The sequence below is a fragment of the Brachypodium distachyon genome, chromosome 1, assembly GCF_000005505.3.
Source record: "Brachypodium distachyon strain Bd21 chromosome 1, Brachypodium_distachyon_v3.0, whole genome shotgun sequence".
Taxonomy (NCBI): Eukaryota; Viridiplantae; Streptophyta; class Magnoliopsida; order Poales; family Poaceae; genus Brachypodium; species Brachypodium distachyon.
In genome coordinates, this window is record NC_016131.3 from 72,532,446 (window position 1) to 72,555,333 (window position 22,888).

Consider the following 22,888-nt stretch of genomic DNA (forward strand, 5'->3'; position numbering starts at 1 on the left):
CCGACTCGATTCGATCGATTCTTCGGCTTGCTGCTGCTAGTCTCGAGCACAAGTGCCGATGGAAACCTCCTGGAGCCAACGAGCATTTTCTTTTTTTCTTGCTTCTCCGCACCGTGTAGTGGCTTGATGCCTTGATTGATGATCTCCCACGCATGCTTATGCTAGCTAGCTTCCTGGGCGTGGCCTTGGTGCCTGGTTTGCCTGGCTGGAGTTTGTACTCGTGGGGGAGGTTGACTCCGTGACTAGGCTGCTGCACGTAGGCTGTAAAGGCACGTTGTTGCTGATTTTTCTCCAGCGATCGATTGATTGGAAAGATGTAGACTTCGAGACGCGGCACGTGCTTCGCTTAGCAGGGATTCGATTTGGTTATTCCGTACGGGAGCCGCCATCTCGATCTTCTTCTGGATCATCCGATCACCGTTTTACACCGATTTTACCCAGGTTCGGGGCACTTGGAAAGTAATACCCATACGTCCTACTTGTTTGATCTGTATTGATGAAGAGATTTACAAGGTTGCTGCGGAGGCTAAGGTGCGTATATGAGATCTGTCGAGTGCGTCTACGCGGCTTATATGAGAGATTGTGTCTCTCGGGAGAGAGTCGTGAGTTGTCCTCATTTACTCCCCCTCCTGGTCTTTTATATATGCAGGAGGCCAGGTCTCGGGTAGAATCCAAGTCGGTTACAATAGAGAGATATAATATGTTTAAACTTTCTTGTCTTGAGCCGCAAGATTGGGCATATGGACTCCTGGAGTCGTAGTAGGCTTTCTCATGGACCCCCAGCTAGACCATGTCGGGTATCCTCGAGTTGAGTACGTGGTTTGTCATAACCACGACAGACGCCGCCGCCCCAAACCCATGCCACCGACGTAGCGCCTCGCTCGCGGCAGTCGGCAAGGCAGCACCGAGTACAAGGACGCAAGAATTGAGACGTGCGACAAGTGGATGGAGACGTTGGATGCTCTTGCCAAGTCCAATGATGCCTACTACGACCCAAAAACCGCTCCTTCGGTGGCGTCAGAGGGCCGGCCCATCGGCCACAAGAAGGCAAAACGTGGCGAGTGACGAGGATATCCTAGCCGGGTAGCCGAGAGCCGACTCGAAGGTACGACCGACTTAGTGTACAAGCCGGCTGTGTCCATCACCCGCCCAGAAGCTGCGGTGCAAGAGAAGGAAGTCTAGCTTATGTTATAGAAAGTGTCGAGTGTAGACACCTTGCATAGGAAGGATGCCTTGTGCATATCTTGCAAAGGAAGGAATCATTGTGTATTAGGAATAGAAGAGCCCATGTCTGAGTAGCACACGGCCACCAAAACCCTAGGTTGGCCCTGTATATAAGGCCACCTAGGGGTGCCCCCAAAGGCACACCTCACCACGGATGCAATCTTGTAATCATATTCTAAATAGTAGATTGCCAACAGGACGTAGGTCTACCTCCAGGAGCTCAGGATCCGCCGACTCCTTGCCGCACGTCCCTACTCTACGATCATCATTCGTGAGGATACTTGTCTCTAAGAAGAATCGACAGCGAGGGATGCCGCACCGACCACAGAGCGCCTCTACACATGCATCGAGAAATGCATGACTGACGCCGCCACACAAGCTGCAAAGAGGGAGGAGCTCGCAAAGAGGGAAGAGCTCGCGGCCTCATGGTGGGCGATGGTGATCAAGAAGCAAGACGACAAGCTCCAGATCCTCAAGGCGAACTTCGCGGCGAAGAAAAGGCGGGAGGACTTGGTGATCTTGATGTGCGACACCACCGGCATGGACGACGAGGTGAAGGCGTGGTACGACGGGCAATGCAAGCTCATTTTGGCCGAAACGAGAGCGCCGGCGACATCGACTCCGCCATCGGCGCCCGACACAGCAACTTCGGCCACCTCTACACCATCGGCGCCATCACCGCCTGGCGCAGCAACTCCGGCCACTTCTACACCTCTGGCGAGTTCGGAAGTGCCTTCAGTCCTGGCGGAGGATGATCGGGCCGAGTGATTTATTTTATTTAAGTTTGATGTTATTTTGTTCGCCGAGACTTGTGAATACTGGTGATTTGGGACGGCATGTAAAATTGCGGCAAAACTTATGTTTGAATGGTATTTTGGGCCGCTGTTTGGGGGACACGGTTGGGTCATGACTCGGTTTCAAATGAACTCTGTGCGCCGGGGTCTCCTCGTATGGCCTAGCTATGGACGCTATATGGGGCCGAGTGGAGCTGCTGTGAGAAGTCTCAGACCCGGCGCTGCGTCTGCAGCTGCGCAGTGGCGAGATGTTTTCTCTGCATTTCTCTGTCAAGAAGTAGCGACAAACCATCAGGTTGTGGGCCAGGACCCACATGTCAGTGGGATAAACGTGCACGAATAGGGAATAGCCCTGCCAGGTGGCGCACTGGCGCCTGCCTCTCCGACCACGTGACGGACGCCCGGCCACCTTTCCATGAGACTCCCCATTTTTTTTCCCTTTTTCTTTCCATTTTCTTTCTTGAATTTATTTCTATTTTTACTAGTCCATTTATTATTATTCTCTCTGCGATCTCGTCCTCTTCCCTTTTCCCCTTCCGTCGGTTTGATCCTTGGAATTCAATTGCGCACGAGGGCGAAGGCCCGCTCCGATCGCGCGGGCGCATATGGCGCTCTCCGGCGACCCCGCCTCGCCGGCGCCGACGCCAGAGCCGAACGGGCAGGCGGAGGAGGAGGTGCGGGAGGCGGAGCTGTTTGAGGATGCTGTGGAGGGCGAGGGCGAGGCGGCGGCGGAGTCGTCGTCCCCGTCAGCGTCGGCCGCGGATGAAGCGGAAACGTTCGGGTCGCCCCGAGCTTCGGGTCATGCGGCAATTGACGGGGAGGAATCGCGTTCGGTTCCTGAATGGCGAGAGGAGCCTGGCAGACTGGATACGGGAAGCGCCTTGCTCTCCGAACAGCGTGCGAGGGGAGCCGGGGAAGGGAATTCGACGGCGGGGGCAGGATCATCAGCGATGAATGATTCGTGGTCCAGGTCCCCGTCGGCGGCGTCTTCGCCCAGGCTGTCGGGTACGTCGTCGTCGTCACCGCCTGCATCACAGATCAAACATCAGGCGCGGCACGTGCGGACCAGCAGCTTCCAGCGGTTCCGTCAGCAGATGCAGCGTGCGTGGAAGTGGGGGCCAATTGGGGGCGGGGGAGGTGCTGAGAGGAGCCCCAGGGAGCACTTGCTGCGCACCACATTGAACATTGAGGCTATGGCGAATCAGAAGCGGCAATGGTATCAAGTCCACTCCCAGGCGCGGGTACAACACTCCCCTGTTTTGCTCAATCCTGGTTATCGTACTTGCGCATTTGGAGGCAACTTTTGTCTAGCGGCAGTTGATTTTAATAGGTAATCGGTAACTGATGTGGCAAATCAATGCAACTTAGAAATAGACAGGTCCACACTGGAAGATTTAAAATAGCAGCAGACAGAGAGCGTTCTAACACTTCGTTCTCCTGTTTTCACTGTTCATTGAATGTGGTTTAACAACAGTCACTAGTCAGATTGGTAAGCAACTGAGCAAGTTACATCATAGAAGTTTTTCTTTCGTCCTTTTTTTGCGGATGACATTATAGACATTTTCCATACCCTTTAGGAAAGCAGTTGATGCAACATGATGTTTTTCATGAGACATAAACAGAAGTCCTATGTTTGTATTTGAGTGTGTGATCGCAGAGCTGCCAAAGTGAGCTCTTCCTGCATGGCTACAATTACCAAATATGCCCAAATATGTGCTTTCGGAAATCATATGTCCAAGTACAGAAGTGCTTTCCTAAAAGCACATGGAATTTCTTGCACACTTTTAAGTTTTGAACTTGAGACTTAGCACCTTTATTTCGCACCTTTTTACATGCACACACTCCTTTAGTTTCTCTTCCACTTTGACTTGTACTCAGTGTGAAATTGCTCTTGTTAAGCTATTTGTTTATGACTCTTGCAGGATCTTAAGCAATTCGATGAACCAACTTCGCTCTTTGAACATTTTTATGTAGTTGGACTTCATTCTTATGCAAATGTTACAGTCATTGAGGATGCTTTTGCAAAAAAGAAAGCTTCAAAATCTAATGTAGATCAATATCATGGATCAATACCAACAATGGAACCACAGGTATGGTGCTTAAGAGAGTTAAGGTAATTCTTCTGCTTTAGAGAAATTGCCTGTTTCAGTTGGATGCAGCACTATGCTAATAAAGTTATGATTTAGATCATATTTTAGGTTAAAGTGCACTTGTTTTATATCTAGATGATGCTTTGTAGTCAGCTCCCCTCTTTTTTTCTCTTCTCGGTTTCTGTAGATTACATGTTATACTAAAATGTAGTGGATACATTCTGTGAGTTGATTAGTGTGTGTTCAATATTAAGAAAGTGCTTTGATCCCATGGGTCAGGTTTGCATTTGTTTAAGGATCATTATTCATCCATCTGTAAATTTAGCTCTGTAAAACAGTTAGATACATATTAATTTTCTCCAAGGTTCAGGTAATAATCAGTTGTAAATACATGTATTCATAATGCATGCAAATGTCCTTCTGTGATTCTTCTTGCTTGTTCTTAATTCTCCTTAGAGTGAGAAATATGGTTTAAATGAAATTTCAGACCTTTGAACACAATTTTAGAGTGATAAATCTTTATTTCTCTTTTATTAGAAATTTAGCCTGAAGTTTGTAGGAAGGTCAGCGTGTATTTCTAAATATCAGTTTTGCTATGCCTAAGTCGCCAGATCTTTAGTTAGGGATCAGTTGATTGCTCAGCCGTTGGTTTTTTTTTATGATTTAAGATTTGGAACGGATGATGAAGAGGAGGGAGTAGGGATGCCATCCAATACTAATCCAAATGGCTCTGATACTATCGACTGAGATTTAAGCATTTTGCTTAAAAATCACGTGCCTGAGTCATAGCCACACCCCTTACTGTTTTTGATAACTCATCATCCCTGATAAAAACTGATAAGAGTGCAATTTACTTGCAGATTCTTTTCAAATATCCACCAGGAAAGAGAGTAGAAATTAATGAGAGCGATTTGCCCTCGTTCTGTTTTCCTGAAGGTGTAAAGGTTAGATACATAAGGTTCTGGCTGAGTTTGTACTGCTCCTTCTGGTTTTTCTAAAGAAATTCCATTGCCTTTCCTCTCCTTCTTTGATATTTTCAGATATGATTTGCTGCAAAAAAATAATCTTTTTTAATTTAAAATTTCAGGCTCGCTTAATAGAGAGGACTCCATCCATGAGTGATCTAAATGAAGTGATATTTGGGCAGGTAAAAAATTAGTTGTCAACCTGTTTTTTAGGGTTAAGCTGTAAGTCTTTTGTGCCGAGTTATTCCTGCAAGCAAAATGTAATTCTACAATATAGAGTAAAGTAAATAAAAATTGAAATATGCTGGTCATGAATAATTTGTTAACGTTATTTTTGACAGGTAACTGTAGGGAGGCCCTGACAGTATTTTTTTATTGAAACATAGAAATATTTACAAGATAACTGTGCACAGGAGACTAGTGTTTAATCTGCTAATGTTTAACAGTATTTTTTCCATTGGAAAGAACTCTTGTGGAGACCAGTGTTTGTTTTCTAACTTTCAACTGCTCTCTGATGTTCTCATGCACATGAGGTTCCAGCTTGAGTTCTACAGTTTTCATACTTAATGGTGGTTTTCCATGAAGTATGGAACTTGCTAACTTCATTGATTTTTTTACATAGGAACATCTGTGTCGAGATGATTTGTCCTTTATCTTCTCCCTAAAGGTTTGTGTATTCATTCACTTTTAGATTGTATTCAGCTATACCCGATTACTCTTTTCGTATTAATTGTTTGTTCGTGACATCAGGTGTCCGACAATGCCCCGCTATATGGTGTTTGCCTTCATGTCCAGGAAGTTGTGCAAAGAGCACCTGGTATACTAGGGGCAGTCTCACCTCTAAACCCCACTTCCTACAAGCCGAGTCGTTTCTTGGTTTCCGCACCACGTTGCTACTGTTTACTTACAAGAGTACCCTTTTTTGAGCTACATTATGCGATGTTAAACAGGTTGGTTCAACATATACTTGTATATCTAGCTAATAATCACGTGTAAAATTCCAATTTTGTATCTCCCCAATTCAGTACTAAGCATATAATCGGTGTGTTGACTGTCTGTCATATGAACAGTATAATTGCACAGGAGAGGCTTGACAGGATAACACAGTTTGCCAGTGAAATTGCTCTGGCACAGCCAGTCCCCCGTTCCTTGAAAGAACAAGATCTATTAAGTGGGGATTTTGAATCCTCAAATGCTCTTTCGCACAATGACTGGACAGAATATGCTGTACCTGTCAACAGTATATCAGGTCTTGTTTCTTCAACAGCGCTTCCATCAGAACGAGACGTACATCCATATTTATTCAGGAGCTGGCAACCTAATTCTCCTGAAAGTATATCTGCAAGTGAGACTTCAGATTCTAGCTATGCAAAAGAACTTGATAAGGAAGGAAGACATAGTTTCCAACAATACGAAGACTGTATGTCAGAGAACATGGAATCCCGTTGCGATAGCTTTGGAAGAGCGAGTAGTACTTGTGAGGATGGGCATACTTCACCAGATCTTCTGTCCACACATTCTTCCATCTCTACAAGATTAGAACGGGCACATAGCATGGAGTCTTTACACAGGTAACCCTGATAATTTGAAAAATATTCCGTACGATTAGGGAGCGCACTTTATGGTGTTAATCACTTCTGCTAGAGTTATCTGAAATCATAAGAAAACTATTTCCAGAAATTATAAATGTTGATGTTGAAATACATATCATTGTGAAATATGATACAACTGGTCTTAGTATGCCCTTTACCTTACTAACTTGGTATCCTTATGATTTGTGACAGTTCAGTCAAAGGTGCTGTGTCAGATGAAGAAGAGGATGAAGTAAATGTAAAGAATGAGATTACTGTTGACGATGACAAAGTTATGGGATGGGCTAAGGTTTGTCTAAATACCAAGTTCCAAGAATTCCTTCTAATGGCTCTTGTCCTTACTGATTGTATACGTAATTTCATATTCTAGACACACAGTAATGAACCTTTGCAAATCGTTTGTGGTTACCATGCTCTTCCTCTACCACCTCGTGGAGGAGAAATTGTCTTCCAACCCATTGAACATCTCCAGCCTGTTAAATACTCCCGGCCTGGATTATCATTATTGGGGTTAGTTGACACAAATTTGGACAATGGTTTGACTTCGGCGGAAACAAATATGGTAGATAATTGACTTCTTAGTTCTTACCTTGACTATTTGGAGCATCACACCCCTTCCCCACTAATCATGAATTTTTATTTTAGGTAATTGTCGATGCCTGTCTGGTTGCTGCAGAAGAAGCTCTTGCATTATCCATATGGACTATGGCTACAGTTTGTCGTGCTTTATCTCTGGAAACTGTATGTTGCATTGCTCTCAATTTCTGGTTCAGTTATGGAGTTCTATTAGTTTATACTCCCTCCCTCCCATATTAAGTGACAAAATATTACATGTATCTAGACGCTTTTTGTGTATAGATACATCCATATTTGGACAAATTTGAGTCACTTAATATGGGACAGAGGGAGTATTACTTTTCTCATGAAATAGGAAAAATTTGTAGGAGGGGTCGTAGTGAGACTTATTTCTTACCTTTTCTTTTTGAGTCTATCAATAACTCCCTGGACATTATATTATAAGTGGTAATGGCCCTCATCGGTGCATAGTGACCTTTTTCTTATCCTGCAGATGCTAGCGTTATTCACTGGAGTTCTGTTGGAGAAGCAAATTGTGGTAATATGCCCAAATCTGGTATGATCTTTCAAGTATCTGACTTTGTAACAATCTGCTATGGTTTTATGCTATCCTTGTTCATGCTGATTCTAGAACCTTTCAAATGCTTAACTGCAGGGTGTGCTGTCAGCAATTGTTTTGTCGGTTATACCAATGATAAGACCATTCCAGTGGCAAAGTTTACTGCTTCCTGTAAGTTTTATTGTATACTGTATGTATGAAGTTTCTAACCTATTTTGATTTTAGGAATGCATGTTAGTAACATCTATTCTTGGGGGTGGGGCGGTAGGACCATGGCCTTTCATCTTCTTGGTTTTGCATTTTGTCGGTTTCACCTATTTGTCTTATGTTTATTGTATCTTATAATCTGTAATAAGGATGAAGTATCCCTCTTTCCTGTGACTGAATAAGCTAGAAACTGGTGGCTTAATTGTCTTATGTTTGCCATTGATTTTACATTCAAAATTGGTCATCACCCTTTTATTTAATATCGCCAATTAATTTGTGGCTTAATTGTATAAACTGGTAACTGAAATGGTCAACTGTATGTTGTTTGTAGAGTTGGCCAGTAGGTGCTCTTTTCTTTGTTGCGCTTATCTATATTGTGCTCTTTTCTCCGTAAGTTTACTATAACGCAAAGTGACACTTATGTTTTGTGAAGCAATGAAATTGTGAATGGTTTTCTATTCTATTTATGAGTCAGTCACATGTTGATCAAATTCAGCAAAACTGTCCTGGATTGTTTGAATTATTTGCATTTGTACCCATCCAGGATTGTGTTTTCCAGGAACAGATATATTCTTGTTGAGACATTATTATACAATTGCTTTCAACTAAAAGAGTTAATGTCGTTAGCTCTTACATGTCTCCCATTCTGTTATGTTCTAAGGCACACACAATTGCTTTTCAGGTTCTACCGAGAAAATTGTTTGATTTTCTTGATGCCCCCGTCCCTTTCATTGTAAGTTTGATTATTCTTTGGAGCTCATTTATGTGGTTACTGCTCTTTTAGAGGACTATAAGTGACCGCAGTTGCCAATATGTGCATGTTAGCGCTACCATGTTATGATAGGTTATCCCTATCAGCCAACTTTCATGGACTGTATGTTTGCTTCTACAGGCTGGTATCCAACATAAACCCCCTGATATCAAGATGAAGGTGTCTAGTCTTGTCAGAATCAATGTGCAGAAAGATCAGGCAAGTGTGACTTGTTCTTTCCTCGTAATGAAAACTGTGTTGGGAAGGGATGACTGAACCTTTTTTGTTGTAAAAACTGGAACCTTCAGTTTTTGCTCTGTTGTGTTGTTGATTCTGTTCACATGTGGACTTCATACTCAAGAAAAATGTTTAAGAGAGCATGATCAATAGGACTAAGTAGGGGTTTATTTTATCCAGCAGTGCCGTTTTACTCCAGCCGAACACAGAATTATGAATAAATTTTGGTGTTATTCTACGAGAGCAAGTTCACATGTGAACTTTACACCAAGAAAAATGTTTAAGAGAACATGATCAATAGGATTAGGTAGGGATTTATTTTATCTACCAGTGCCATTTTACACCAAGAAAGTTTGGTGTGGCTATGAGATCAAGGTCCCCTCAAGGGAACGAACTGCGTTTCTGCAATGACAACATGAACCTCCTGGTCTGTTGTCTGTTTTCTGGTATTTTACTTGTATGAAGTAGCATTCATGAGGAAATACTATCATGCACTAAGCGCAATTGCGAGCATATTTGATGCTGCCCGGCCTGAATTTTTTTGTCAGTACTTAACGTTCTGTTTTCGCATTAAAAATATGCAGGTCAAGGCATCTTCAGTTCCTCAACTTCCACGTTACAAGGAGCTTGTTTCTGATCTCAGTCCAATTCATGCTAGACTTTCATGTGAGGATGCTTTGGCCAAGAAACATCCTATTTATAGATGCAGTGAAGTTCAGGTATTGATTTTAGTTTTACTACTCCCTCTGATCCATAAAAAATGTCGCTCATTTTGTACTAAGTTAGTACAAATTTTGTACTAAGTGGGCGACACTTCTTATGGATCGGAGGGAGTATGTGGAATGAGGCTCTATCCTCTTTGGAAGCCGTTCTTCCTCAAGAAGAAAGTCAACCTCTTTGCATACCCTGTTCATGTACAATTTGGTCTCTACCACATCTTGGTATTTTTAAGATAAAATTCTCACTAGTTTGGCTATTGTTGCAGGCTAAGGCATCTTGGCAGTTCTTAAGTGTTCTGGGAACGTATTTGGAGTCACTTTGTTCAGACTTGCGCTCTCATACCATCACCAATGTACAGTCAGATAATGACAGGGTTAGCATTATATAAACTCTTTTTACACCTTACACCATGATGCCACTTTGACATTTTACATTTTGGAAACATCATAAAGCCCACTAATAATGTTGATATCCGTCCGATCAGGTTTCTTTGCTTCTGAAGGACAGTTTTATTGATTCCTTCCCCTCGAAAGATCGGCCATTCATGAAGGTGATTTTCAATTAAGTTTTTACATTGGATTTATTCATTATATAGGAAAGTTAGTTGATGAAATTAGCAGGGGATACTGAGGTTCTTGTGCCTTTTCGATTTAGTCCAGAAGATGGCTAATATTATGCAGTCCTGGATCGATCAAAGTTTCCTTTTACAAGTATGATTACATAAACAAGTCTGCTAATTTAGAAATTTTCAACGAAAATGGATGCTATTAATTGACTCGTGAATTCCGCCTCTTGTAGTTATGTATCATCGTCATGACTGCATATTCTTATCATAGTTAATGTTTTGCAGCTCTTTGTGGAGACGCAGATGTTCTCTGTTCTATCAGATTCTCGACTGTCCACATTTGAAAATGAGCACACACAAGGCTTTGTTTTTGCTGGAGATCAAGACAAGTAATATTCCCTACTCTGGCAACAATGTCTTCTTCTTGGTGTGATCTCTAGATGCATTACGAATGATGAGCCAACAGGAAGAACGAAAACAAGGCACCTCGATTGTGAATGGAGGATTAGACTGCCAGGCGGTTTAGTTCTTCCATCAATAGGGTTTGTCTGGTGTAAGTAGATGCACATTGGGAGAACCTGTCATCAGAAGTATAATGCAACCCAACCCGGTTTTTAAATGTGATGAACCTGCCATTATATATATGGGGCGGAATAGAAATGCTGCAATGTTGTGTACTTGCAGTTCTTTTTTGAGTCCTTTCTGTGTCATACAGGCGCATATAGTCAAAAGACCATTGTAAGTAAAATTAGCTTACCCATTGCACATACCCCTGTCTTACCTCTGTAAACTATGGCTCTTTGAGTCCACATCTAAGCTTGGAAACTACTCTTGACCGTTTTTGAATTCCTGGTGCGCGATTATGAAGAAGTTTGGATGTTTTAGCAGAAATGTTCCGTTGTTCACTGAGTTGTTAAAATGCCACCCGATGGTAAAAACTTGGATATTGTGGTCCGTCAGAGTGAACCTCACATGTTGCCTTCTGTCATGGCAACATATCCATCTACAAATGCGCGCATGATTGGAATGTGTTGAAATGGAAGCAGCCAGCTAGACTGAGCTGTTCATTGTAGCATGGAAACTGAAAGAAAATCAGCAGAGTTCGGCCTAACTGAAGAGTGCTTGCTCTTCTTGGAGAGGAGAGATCGACGGTGCAGCAACCTTTGGTTGGTCACAGCAATGGCATGACCTGACTTTTTCATGATGATATTCACACGCGTCGTTTTATGACCAAGTGTTCGTTAGGGCATAACAGCATATATAAGGAAAAATAGTCGTTACACCGAAACTTGGCAGTATGGCTTTCATACTCCATATGGCATTGCTTCTTTTGGAAGAGATCACAGGAGAAATGTATGGCAAGTACAAGCAAGGACAAACATAATAGGAGAGGTACGGGTAGTGTACGGATAGTACATGGACAACGAACATGCTACTGAAGTGCTCTATCCTATTTTGGGCATACAAATCCAAGTTCCTAATGTAAAACTTATTTTACAGCATTTTGTTAATATATGACGACTCCAACTGTAAACTCCAAACAGTGCGAGAAGGCAAAAACGAGATCATCAAAGCCGACTTTAACATCAAGAACGAAAGGAAAATCCATCTCTAGTCGTGTCCTCTCCTAACCCTTTTTTTTACAGCTCTCCTAACCTTCTTATTGTGCATCAAAGTTTGAGATTGCCTACCAGCAAAAAAAAAGTTTGAGATTGCTGACCAGACGTATGCCAGGCAGCGCGACCTCTGCTACCTTAATAGCAACATTTCTCTCTTGAATCTTAATAACAATAAAAAAGGAAGAAGGAAAACCTTCATCTACTAATGCCGTTGCAAACAGACACTAAGCTTGCACATGCACGCAAGAAATCGTCGTCACGCAACAATCAATACCAAGCACGTTGTGAAAATGTCCTCAAATTCACGTACGCAGCTGCATCTCGCACTGGACGCTACTTTTTTTTTTGCGCTGGCGCACAGGACGCTACTAGCTTATAAATACCCAGCGCACGCAGAGGAAGAACTCACACACCGCAATCGATCACTCGATCAGTAAACACACGTATACTGAAGAAAGAAAGGAAGGAATCCGGCAAAAATATGGATCGCCGCGCTAGCTTTGCTGCCCCGAGCATCCGGGTGAAGATCCCGGACCAGCTGCCGACGCTGTTCGAGCCGCAGAAGACCATGGCGCACGGCCACAGCTCGCAGGCCGGCCACACCCCTGGCAGCGTCATCCCTGCCGACGACGACGCGAACGCGTCCCCGGAGCGTCGTCTCACGGCGCTAGCGCTCCAGCTCGCCTTGCTCGAGAAGGCCGCGAGCCGGCTGGGCACGCTGGCCTTCATCTGGGCCACGGTGGTGCTCCTGGGCGGGTTCGCTATCACGCTGGGCCGGACCGACTTCTGGTGCATCACGGGCCTCCTCCTCATCGAGGGCACCCGCATCCTGGGCCGCAGCCACGAGCTGGAGTGGCAGCACCAGTCCACCTGGCACCGCTCCCGCCGCGCCTCCGCCGTCGTCCGCCGCGCCTTCTACTGGACGCAGCTGCTGTCCGCCTCCGCCTGCGTCTCCCTCTCCCTCGTCCGCCTCCTCCACCAGCGGTACGGCGGCGCCGAGGAAGCCCGCACCAACCGCTACGCCGCGCTCAACATCTTCTACGCGCTGGCCCTGGCCGAGGCGCTGCTGTTCCTCGTGGAGAAGGCGCTGTGGGAGTACAAGGTCGGCCACCGCCGGGTCCTCGACAGCGTCGCCCAGGACAGCCGCCTGGCTTCCGTCGCCGTGCGCCGCTTCTTCTACGACTCCTACTCCCGCTGCCTCAATGGCAGCGTCTTCGATGGGCTACACATGGACCTCGTCTCCTACGCCGATGATCTCCTCACGGCCGGGTCACACGACGAGCAGAGCATGGGGGCTGGGATCCTCGTGGCGCTTGCCGAGTCTGACCGCTATGCCGATGCCACGCTCCGTAAGATCGGCACTTCGGCGCCCACGATCGAGCGGCTCATTGAGATGCTCAGCTGGAAGAGCGCGTCCGAGAGGGAGGTCCGGAGATCGGCTGCGGTCGTCGTGTCGATGCTCACGGGACGGAAGCTCATCGCGCTCCGGGTGACCGGCATCCCGGGGGCTATCGAGTCCGTGGCGTCCTTGCTCTACGCCGATCTTGACGAGCTCAATCTCTTGGGACTCTCCATCCTCAACAAGCTTGCGCATGATCATGACAACTGCGACAGGATCGGCAAGACCAGGGGACTCCTCGACAAGATCATCTCCTACTCCAGCATCGACCACGGGCCCGCGACGACACCCAGGGACATGAGGCTCAAGGCCGTGAAGCAGTCGCTGCGCGTGGTGAAGAGGCTGGCTGGAACCACGGGGAACACCGGGAAGCTGCTCCGGAGGGAGCTCACCGACATCGTCTTCACTGTGAGCAACATCAGGGAGGTGCTGCAGCGGCGCGACCTCAAGGTCCGGTCCGAGCTTCACCAGCTGGGGGTCGAGATACTGACGAGCCTCGCCATGGAGGAGGAGGCCAGGGAGATCATCGGCAGCACGGGCGGCGTCGTCAACGTGCTCGTCGCCATGTTCTTGCCATCAGAGTTCAGCAATGGCGCCGACGGAGCTCGAGGTTGTCTGCAGGTGGACGCGGTCCGGGTGGAGGCCGGCGAGGCGCTGGCGATGCTGGCGCTGGAGAGCAAGAGGAACTGCGGCGCCATCATAATGGCCATGGGCGGGGGCGTGGGGCGGCTCGTCGAGGCGCTGAACGACCCGGTCGCCATCGTCGGCGCCGCGAGGATCCTGCGCAACCTCTGCTCTTACTCCGGGGACGAATGGCGGCTCCCGCTGAGAGAAGTCACGGCCGGCGCCACCAAGGTGCTCAAGACGATCATGGCGGAGAAAGGGAAGATCCTCAACATCTTCCTGGGCCTGGCGGCCCAGATGCTCCGGTTCATGGAGCCGTGTGAGCTGCGGGCGAGCCTGGCCACGGCGAGAGTGGCGGAAGGCGTGCTGGCAAGGACGCTGGTGCAGGTGCTGAGGGAGTACAGCAGGCCGTCCATGGACGTGCCCCGGGTCCGCCGGTACGCCATCGAGCTCGCCGTCGCCTTGATGCGGTCGGACCCGGCGCGCTACGTGGCGCTGTTCGTCGAGTTTGGGCTGGAGGGCGAGCTGAGGCGCGTCGCGGGGACGACATCGCAGCTCGAGTGCTTCAACGTCTTCTCCGGCAGCGTTGGGCTCAGCCGCCGCGCCAGCAGCGTCTGCTCGCTCGTCGCGTCCGCCTTGGAGCTCATGAAGAAGCAGCAGAGCTCAAACAAAAACCTGAACTGAAACTGGAGGAGGCTGGCTCAAAAAAACTGAAACGACGTACTCCTACGTTTATATTTCTGGTTTTATTACCCAGTACAAGTTCGTGTAAAACTCTATGTACTCGTTGTTTACATGGCGTGCTGTTTTAACGCAACAGCACGTACGTTTCTAGTACTGTATTATGCAATCATATAGCAAATCAATAAAGTCGAGCAAGTACGAAGTTTGTATTATGTCGAAAGAAGAACGGCTCTATGAACTTAAAACTCAGAACCCATCCTCCCCAGTTTTGCTCCTATGATGAACTACAAACCAGCAATAGAAAGCAGAGGATGCCCTGGTGAATACTTCTGGCATCACATCGAGTTGTACTTACCTATGAAACGTAATGCCTCCAACTCAAAACTGTCCAACAAGAGCCAGATCATATGCGAATGAATCATGGGTGTTCAGTGGCTTAGCTCCTGTACCAAGTGGAGTACGGTACTTCTACTTCGAGAGTGAGTTAGTAAACAGGATAGACTTTATGATCCATTTTTCGAAATTGCAATCACAGAATCAGAACGAGTGGGTCTAGAGTCCATCCTCACACAGTTGAAATGCAGCTTATCCCTTCTCCTTTCCAAAAGAAAGTGGATCCCATAGCCTCAGACAATTCGAAAAGTAGGTCTCAGTCTCATTTTCAGATGCAATTTTCCACCGGAAAGAGAATCCCGTATTCTTTAAGCCAAGCCGCCAATCCCAGGGTCAATGCGGAACTACTACATTATTTACCGCGTCACATAAAGGTCAAGCGCCACCAAATGCCACACGACTTCTCTCCGTTCTAGACTTTGCTTTTTCTTCAAATGCTTGCACACTAAAACACATGGTTTTCTTCTATTGATATAATCACAAGTTCACAACACATCAATCCCATATACATTGCTGAGAATAAAAGCCTGGATAAGATAGCCTCTGTGCAAGGAACTTGGCGAGTTTCATAGCCTCAGGCCCAGGTCTAAGAACATCGGTGTTACCTGAAACGGAACAGGGACTATCGTCCCCAGCACCCATGCACCATCCTCCTGGAGCTGGCTCTCCAGGCCGCCGGTGTAAGATTTCCTCGTCGATGTGGCCAAGCACAGGGTCATCCTTGGCAAACCTTGTCCCGAAGGCTACGCTGCTCTGAGTGATGTTTTCTGCGTCGGCAAGGGTCAGCAGACGGGGCTCGTTTTTGGGTGATTTGTCCGTTATCGAGTAGTGTAGGTCGTGGTTAACGACCGTCCTGTTGAATTCTGGGGAATTGCAAAGGACTGTCTGGAAATACTTTCTGTGTGGCAAGGGCATGTTAGTATAGTACATCAGCAGAGTCCTTGGTAGATTATTTGTCCCCACGATACAATACTCGATAAATTTCCGAGAAAGGATAACAGATGAAGAACCTGCAAGAAAACAAGATGAATAGTTGTTAAATACAAGTTTAGTTTCATTGTTGGAACCAACAACAGTATATAGATATTTTCTACACGTTTAAGAAAACTACCAGTCCTTGTTTGATAATATATAATACTATGCACCATTAACTAATCATCAGGTTAAGTAAATCCACTTAACCAATAAATGCTCAAGAAATTCCCATGTATGCATGGATCAAATGTATATTGCAACACCATTACTATCATACAGTACACTATTCTATATTTGATAAAACATAATGGAGTATCTGCTGATGAATATTGAAAATGTGTTAACCCCTCACCAGTAAATAATTTGTAAGCACTTGGCAGTTCACGCTTTTGAGTGGCATAAAAAATGTCAGTCCGAGATGAGAGATAAAGACCGGGATCGACAACAATGGGTTTTATCTGTCTTGACCTGCACAGACATACAAAACCAAGATCTTAAACTACCAAATTCAAATGAACAAATTTAAATTCAGAATGATGAAGATACTCTTACTCCTTCCAACCAATATAACTGGAGTGCTGAATAAAGTTAAGGTTCCTTGGCAGATATGACAAGACATGCAGAAGATCTGCCAGCAATTTGGAGTCAAGTCAGCTAAGAAGAGTTACATTTGATAGAGTGTGTACTAAGCTTCTCCTACTAGCATTATTATACAATTTTATAGCCAAGCAACTTTGTACGAAAGACTCTATTATAAAAAATATAGATAGTTACACTGTGTTAACTTCAATTATCAAACACAATACATGAAGTACAGTGAAAACTCTACAAGCCTGAACATGAGGCGGTGATTTAAAAAGCTTTACTTCGCTTCTTCAGATCCAACAAAACCAGTTCCCTGTCCTCGTCTAATGCAACACATTAGTTTTAGTTAGAAAACGATTCTCTTGAGTAACCAGATCACCATTTCCATGCCTCCTGTGCCTACTCCACCCAGAAAAATTCAAACCACCCAAAGAGTACTATTTGAGGGCAGAAAAGAGAGAAAACAGTAGCAATATGGAAAATAGTCATGTTACCAAAATAATTTATTTCCATTTGCATTTCCCAACTTGGAAGATGCTACTTCTTTCAATGAACTAAAGAGTGAATTCAGTCTAGGACCAAGTTGCACATGCTCCATGTATAAACAGACATGGTGGCGAGTTGTTTGTGGATGACTTGAGTACTACTAGCAGTAGTATTTTGTTCTCAGGAAGCTACAAAAGTAATTAAAAAAATTCTACCATGGCAATCGGATTCTACTCCCTGCACTTTACTTTATTAGTTCATCCAAGCTTATTCATCGAGACAGATCTCCATCTACATTAAACACTAATCACACACAACATTTAACGGTCTCTCGGAACTAAAACGCAACTAGATTGATTGATTCACAGTTCACATTCTACCGAGATTCTAGATCTATCTATAACACTTAAACGCCGCACACACAGAGAGCTATATATATCATCCAAACAGGCGTGCAGAGAGGAATCACCGTCCGGGGTGACGAGCGGGTAGTCGGCGGCGTCGAGGTGCAGGAACCAATCCCAGTCCTGGTCGACCCGCAGCAGCAGGGCGGCGCCGTGCAGAGCGGCGGCGAGCGCGGACGCGCCGCTCGGGTTGGCGAAGCCGGGGTCGCCGACGACGTGTACGTTGGCGCGCCCGGGCCCGGTGCGCGCCTCGCGGGCGAGCCGCGCGCGGTCGGCGTCGGAGGCGGCGCGGTCGAGGAGGAGGAGGTAGTGGTTGCGCGGGTGGTAGGTGGCGAGGAGCAGGCGGAGGAGGCGGTCGGCGTCGCCCGCGGAGCCGGTGAGGAGGAATGCGAGCGCGGGCGGGGCCGGGCCGGCCGAGGAGGCGTCGGCGGCCGGGAGCGGCGCGAGGTGCGGCGCGGCGGGGGGAGGGGATGGAGAGGAGGAGGAGGAGGAGGAGGAGGAGAGGAGGTGGAGCAGGAGGAGGAGAAGGAGGGAGGTGAGGAGGAGGCAGGGGAGCGGGCGGGAGTCCTTGGGGAAGAAGAAGGCGGCGAGCGGCAAGGCGGCGGTCGCGCTCGCGGCCGGCGCGGGGGGATGCATGGGGGGAGAGATGGATGGAAGTTTGTGTTGGGGGAGAGCCGGGGAGATCGGGGCGAGGGAAGCGTGGAAAGAGGGCAAGTGTTTGCGCGAGTTTGGTGGTGCACGGTGCACCGGTCGGTGCGGCTGATGAGACCCGGGTTTTTTCGAGTTTGGTGCGCTCTCGTGGGTGTACTATCTGTTTGCTGAGCCCCGCTTCAGGTACATTCATCACAGCCATCCGGTTACATCATCGTACCCAAATCTGTTTGTTTTTTGGGTGCTTTTGAAAAGACAAATTAGTTTTGATTCATGCAACCTTAACCGAATCAATTTACTGTGACCATAACTTTTCATAAGACACTAAATCTGTCCTACACGAGAAAGTCGAGGTTGAGGATGTACATATTGGCATTTGGCGCCAACAATCTCAATGGTGCCAAGTATTAGCATCTAAGGTAACTCACGATGTTGTGAGGAATGAACAACACTAACTTGAAATAGTTATCTGCTAGTATTATTTTCAAAAGGAGGTTGAAATTCCCGTCTATGTGTGCTTGAAGTTGCGAAACTAACTTTTTGATAATAAAAAAAACTATCTTCAAAATGTACACCTTCATTTGTGTTCCTTAGAACAATCTAGCCTCGAAAAAAATCGAGATAATTGCCCCAAAGTTTATGTATGTGAGCTTTCTTCATAGGGTCCACCAAAGCGGCATCCTTGAGATCGGGCGTGATTGTGGTGCAATATTGATCTCGTGTTTGCTAGTGTGACAAGCGTTGCAGATGGCACGACCTCGTGTGACATGTAGACTTCCCCGCCACTGCTTGAGTGTCTTGAGCGGAACTCTTTTCGTAGCAGACATGACACATCTCTCCTCACAATGGTGGTGTCAGGTAGCGACCACTGGTTGGTGGGGCACGATTTCGTGAAAAATGGTTGGAGTTTTCCGCCTTGGTGCTTTTGGTGAGGATTAATGTGGTCCACCTCGAATGTGATGTACTCAACGTAGGCACAAAGTTTATCGACCAGGCAATAGTGTTTTAGTAATATTGCGAGACGTTGTGTTATAGTCGTAGTTTACCGCCCATGTGCGTGTGGGTATTCGAGTGAAGTGTTTGTTTGGTTTACTCATTGTGTTGTTGTCTTGTTATTTTTTTGTATCACTTCTTTTGATTGCTCGAAAAAGAAGCAGCCGCACCCTTTAACCGGCGGATGAACCAACTGAACCACACAAAAATAGTCAGCATGTGACACGTTGAGCGTGGTTGGTGGCACAACCTCGTGTGACATGTAGACTTCTTCGCTACTGCTTGAGTGTTCCAGGTGGAACACTTTTCGTACTAGCATTTATGACTGATTTATTGGCAACGTTGGAGTTTCCCGCCTTGCTGCTTTCGCGGGTCTCGTGTGCTCTTCACCGTGTGGTCGCTCTTCACCGTGTGGTCCACCTCGTATATATCTTCCCTACTAGACGTGGGCACAAAGTTTCCTAATTTTGTAAGAATGATTTCAATAATGTCGTGAGATGTTCCCCTCTGGTCGTCGTCGAGTGTCCATTTGCGTGGGCGTTCGAGTGACGTGTTTGTTTGTTGTATTAATCGTCTTGTCGATGTGTGCGGATTCAGATCTAGCTCAACTTGCAAGAGTCAACCGCATACTCGGTTTGCGTTTGTTACGACGGTAACGGTAGATTCCAACGATCATTTTTTGTCAAACCCCCTCTTTCCTATTTCGTTGTCTTGCTCTTCCTGATCGAGAGTCAAAAGAGAAACAACTGCACCCTTCCACCGGCACATGGACTAACCGAATGGCCCGAAATAGAAATAGTTAGCACGATCATGCTATCGGGAACAAACAACAACAAAAAAAAAAAAGTCTGCACGATTATGCTCAATGCTCGTATAGATCGAGTTATGCACACCAGACTAGTACCAGCACGTGCTCCTCCACGGCGAGCCGTACTTGCAAATCCTGCCACCGTAAAGATCTCTCAAAAAGATCCCCATTTGATTGAGAACCCCTGCTGGTTGGCTGCTGCCACGGGTAAATGTCAGGGCCGTGCCCTGCCTTGCAACGACAACAAGCCTACACTGCCTAGCCAAAGTCACTGTGGACACTGCATGTTCTTCCGTTATCAGGTCAATCGTATCTTGCGACTCCTCACGTCGGGCTGGTCTTTGAGACAAGAAAAAAGAAACGAGAACGCCGTGGCTAGCAATGAATACGCTGACGAGCGAGGTGGTGGTAACCATAAGTGTGCAAACCCGTAATGACGGTGAAAGCGAATCGGATTCGGTCGGGTGATACTCATATCATGTCATATTTCGTATTTTTTTATCGGATTCGGAAAGAATGCCGATTCAGATGCGGAAACGGCTTTCTCCAACTAAAAGAGGGAAGCTCATCTCTAGTAAAACTGTCATTGCATCTTACTCACTCCTTAAATGTGTAAGGCCTTTGAAAATATAATATTTGACATGTGTACAGAAGATATACCATTTGAAAATATTTGTAATGCTATAGCTTTTATACGTATATGCCGAATACTATTCGTTCAATGGTTAGTCAAAGTTTGATACTTCCTCCGTCACAAAATAAGTGACGTGGGTTTATATAGATTCTTATACTCAGGGAGTATAAATTTTTATGCTGGCCTTATACCTAGCAATGCCCAAGATGATTTTCGCAAGCTCACTCTCTTGCAAGAAGTGCGCCCAAAGCCGAGAAAACACAACTGGCCTCTTTACTCTTTAGGCTCTCGTCAAAAGATCATCTTTCAGGCCTAAAAGTAAAAAATCACATTTTTCAGTCATGGATCCATTGCCAGTTGCAGGGGGATATATGCCTGCGGCAAAGAGTGCAGTGCCCTGCTCGTGTAGGTGCCTCTACCCTCTACCGGTGTACACTCCTCTACTCGCCAGTCGCCAGGTGGATCCTGGATGCGTGTGTGTGCGGAAAATTGAAACCGGAGCTGTCAAAATCAGATGCAAACTCTGCTGGGCAACAAACAAAAGTCGGTGGGTGATATTACAAACAAGCGCTTATCCCATTTGACAACAAGTCATGACACAGTCACCACGAGCAGTCTTATGACAGCAGCAGCAGCGGCAGCGGAGTTGCAGAACAGTAGAGCGGCAATGGCGGCGCTCTTCTATGTTTCCTCACTCTTTTTGCCTGAACGAACTAACCGAAGAACTAAAGATGACCGATGATCCGATGATAAACTAGTTGTTCTAGAGACAAGTAACTGAGCCGGCAGAAAGCACTCTGTCCTAAACCCCTAGATCCTAAGGTTCAGAACAGAAACAGAAATTCGACACGAAAAACGGATAGGAGCTAATGATAGGAATGTCCAAAAAGTTAACCAGCTCCATCGCAGGCAGGCAGGCATCATGGTGGCCGCCGAAGAGCTAGGCAGTCTGGGCCGGGGCGTCGGCGGCGGCCTTGGCGGAGAGGCGGGAGGCGGCGCGCTCGGCGCGGCGGGCGGCGGCGGTGGCGCGGGGGGTCTCGCCGTCGTCGTCCTGGTTGCGGCGGCGCATCTCGAGGACGCGGCGGTGGGAGTTGGAGTGCAGCAGCGGGGAGAAGGTTGGGCTCTTGGCGGGCCGGTACTCCGGGACCAGGCGCCCCGTCTTGAACCGCACCCCGCACGCGTTGCACAGCGTGCGCGGCCCGTCGGGGCCCAGCCGCCACTGCGGCGTCTCCTCCGACGCGCAGTGCGTGCACTTCCGCCGGGGCCCCGCCGCCCGCGCGGGCGGCGGCAGCACGGCCGGCGTCAGCACGTTCCACGGCGCAGTCACCCGCCTCCGCCGCCGCACCCCCTTGGTCCTCGGCCCCACCACCGCAGGCCGCGTCGCCGCCAGCGCCTCCAGCTCCGGCGGCGCCTCCACCGCCATGGTCTCCACCGAAGGGAACGCGTCCTTGTTCGACAGCCACTCCAGCTCCTCTTCCTCGTCCCCCGCCCCTTCTCCGCCCGCCGCCGTCTCCAATCCCTACCAGAAAAAAAGAAGGGAATACTACTTTCAGCGAGCGCCTCTATCCGAATACTAGCCGCAACCCCAGGAGAGTCGTGGGAGGAAGAAGGTAGTACCGTCTGGTCAAAGAAGACGTTGAGGCCGGGTAGGTCCTGGGCGGCCAGCGCCGCCGCGTCCTTGTCAACGTGCCCGCCTCCAGCCATGGTCGCCGCCTCCGTCTCCGCCGCCACACAAGCCAACACACGACAGAGAAATGGATGGAGACGGAAATTTGTTCGATTACTACCTGAGCACGCTGCTGTTTCGATTGATCCGGGGGCCCTTTTTATCTATCGCCGGCTTTAATTAGCCCCCCCTTTCTCCTGGACGGTTTTCGGTTCTATCACAAGCTACTGCTGGAGTCAAGCAAGCAAGCAAAGGGCGATTTTCTACTGCTGTTGTTTGGTTTCTTGTGAGCTGTGATTAGGAGAAATCCTAACCCTTGGTTTTAACGACGGTAACAAGCCCATGGCGTTCACGTGGGGCTGGCCGCTGCGGGGGTCTCACTGTGGGGCTATACGATGGATGATGGAGGACGACCCACGACCACGAGTCCACGGCCTTCCACCGGGGTTTGCTTATGGTTTAAGCACACAAGGAACAAAATCGGTTTTGCTACCACGTTTGTTTTGTTTCCTGTCCGAGATCAATCGACACCCTAACCGTCGGATCTTCATTAGGAAGGATTCTGGGAAGGAAGCGAAGGTGTAGATTAGAGCATGTTAACAAAAGAAGGCACATAATTTGCAGTGATCATATGACGTCGTGACACAAAACGGAACCACATAGGCATCAAACGAGCAGTAAAAATAG

At 47.3% G+C, this 22,888-nt stretch overlaps 4 protein-coding genes across 6 annotated transcripts; 2 read left to right on the forward strand and 2 right to left on the reverse strand.

The window, feature by feature from the left end:
- The first annotated feature begins 2,517 nt into the window (after positions 1 to 2,517).
- Positions 2,518 to 11,126, forward strand: LOC100831773. 3 transcript variants are annotated; one of them, XM_024456819.1, is made up of 18 exons: positions 2,520 to 3,259; positions 3,941 to 4,108; positions 4,969 to 5,052; positions 5,196 to 5,255; positions 5,696 to 5,740; positions 5,824 to 6,023; positions 6,144 to 6,644; positions 6,858 to 6,954; positions 7,036 to 7,227; positions 7,311 to 7,406; positions 7,735 to 7,797; positions 7,897 to 7,971; positions 8,690 to 8,740; positions 8,900 to 8,977; positions 9,580 to 9,714; positions 9,981 to 10,088; positions 10,200 to 10,265; positions 10,566 to 11,126. In XM_024456819.1, the coding sequence occupies exons 1-18, from the start codon at positions 2,624 to 2,626 to the stop codon at positions 10,671 to 10,673; spliced, it is 2,763 nt and encodes a 920-aa protein (XP_024312587.1). In that variant the 5' UTR covers positions 2,520 to 2,623; the 3' UTR covers positions 10,674 to 11,126. The 3 variants fall into 3 exon arrangements, with proteins under 3 accessions (XP_024312588.1, XP_024312587.1, XP_024312589.1); XM_024456820.1 differs by lacking the exon at positions 7,036 to 7,227 and having other exon boundaries at positions 2,518 to 3,259; XM_024456821.1 differs by lacking the exon at positions 2,520 to 3,259 and having other exon boundaries at positions 4,008 to 4,131.
- Positions 11,127 to 11,258: 132 nt separating this feature from the next.
- Positions 11,259 to 14,865, forward strand: LOC112269758. The gene has a single exon (XM_024456822.1). The coding sequence runs from the start codon at positions 12,381 to 12,383 to the stop codon at positions 14,604 to 14,606; it is 2,226 nt and encodes a 741-aa protein (XP_024312590.1). The 5' UTR covers positions 11,259 to 12,380; the 3' UTR covers positions 14,607 to 14,865.
- A 412-nt stretch (positions 14,866 to 15,277) lies between these two features.
- Positions 15,278 to 18,183, reverse strand: LOC100842620 (beta-glucuronosyltransferase GlcAT14A). The gene is made up of 4 exons (XM_014897010.2): positions 17,515 to 18,183; positions 16,527 to 16,602; positions 16,327 to 16,442; positions 15,278 to 16,009 (listed from the first exon to the last, which is right to left on the reverse strand). Exons 1-4 carry the CDS (start codon positions 18,083 to 18,085, stop codon positions 15,495 to 15,497), a joined length of 1,278 nt encoding a protein of 425 aa, XP_014752496.1. The 5' UTR covers positions 18,086 to 18,183; the 3' UTR covers positions 15,278 to 15,494.
- A 2,854-nt stretch (positions 18,184 to 21,037) lies between these two features.
- Positions 21,038 to 22,570, reverse strand: LOC100842928 (GATA transcription factor 4). The gene is made up of 2 exons (XM_003562050.4): positions 22,153 to 22,570; positions 21,038 to 22,054 (listed from the first exon to the last, which is right to left on the reverse strand). The coding sequence occupies exons 1-2, from the start codon at positions 22,237 to 22,239 to the stop codon at positions 21,476 to 21,478; spliced, it is 666 nt and encodes a 221-aa protein (XP_003562098.1). The 5' UTR covers positions 22,240 to 22,570; the 3' UTR covers positions 21,038 to 21,475.
- Positions 22,571 to 22,888: the final 318 nt, after the last annotated feature.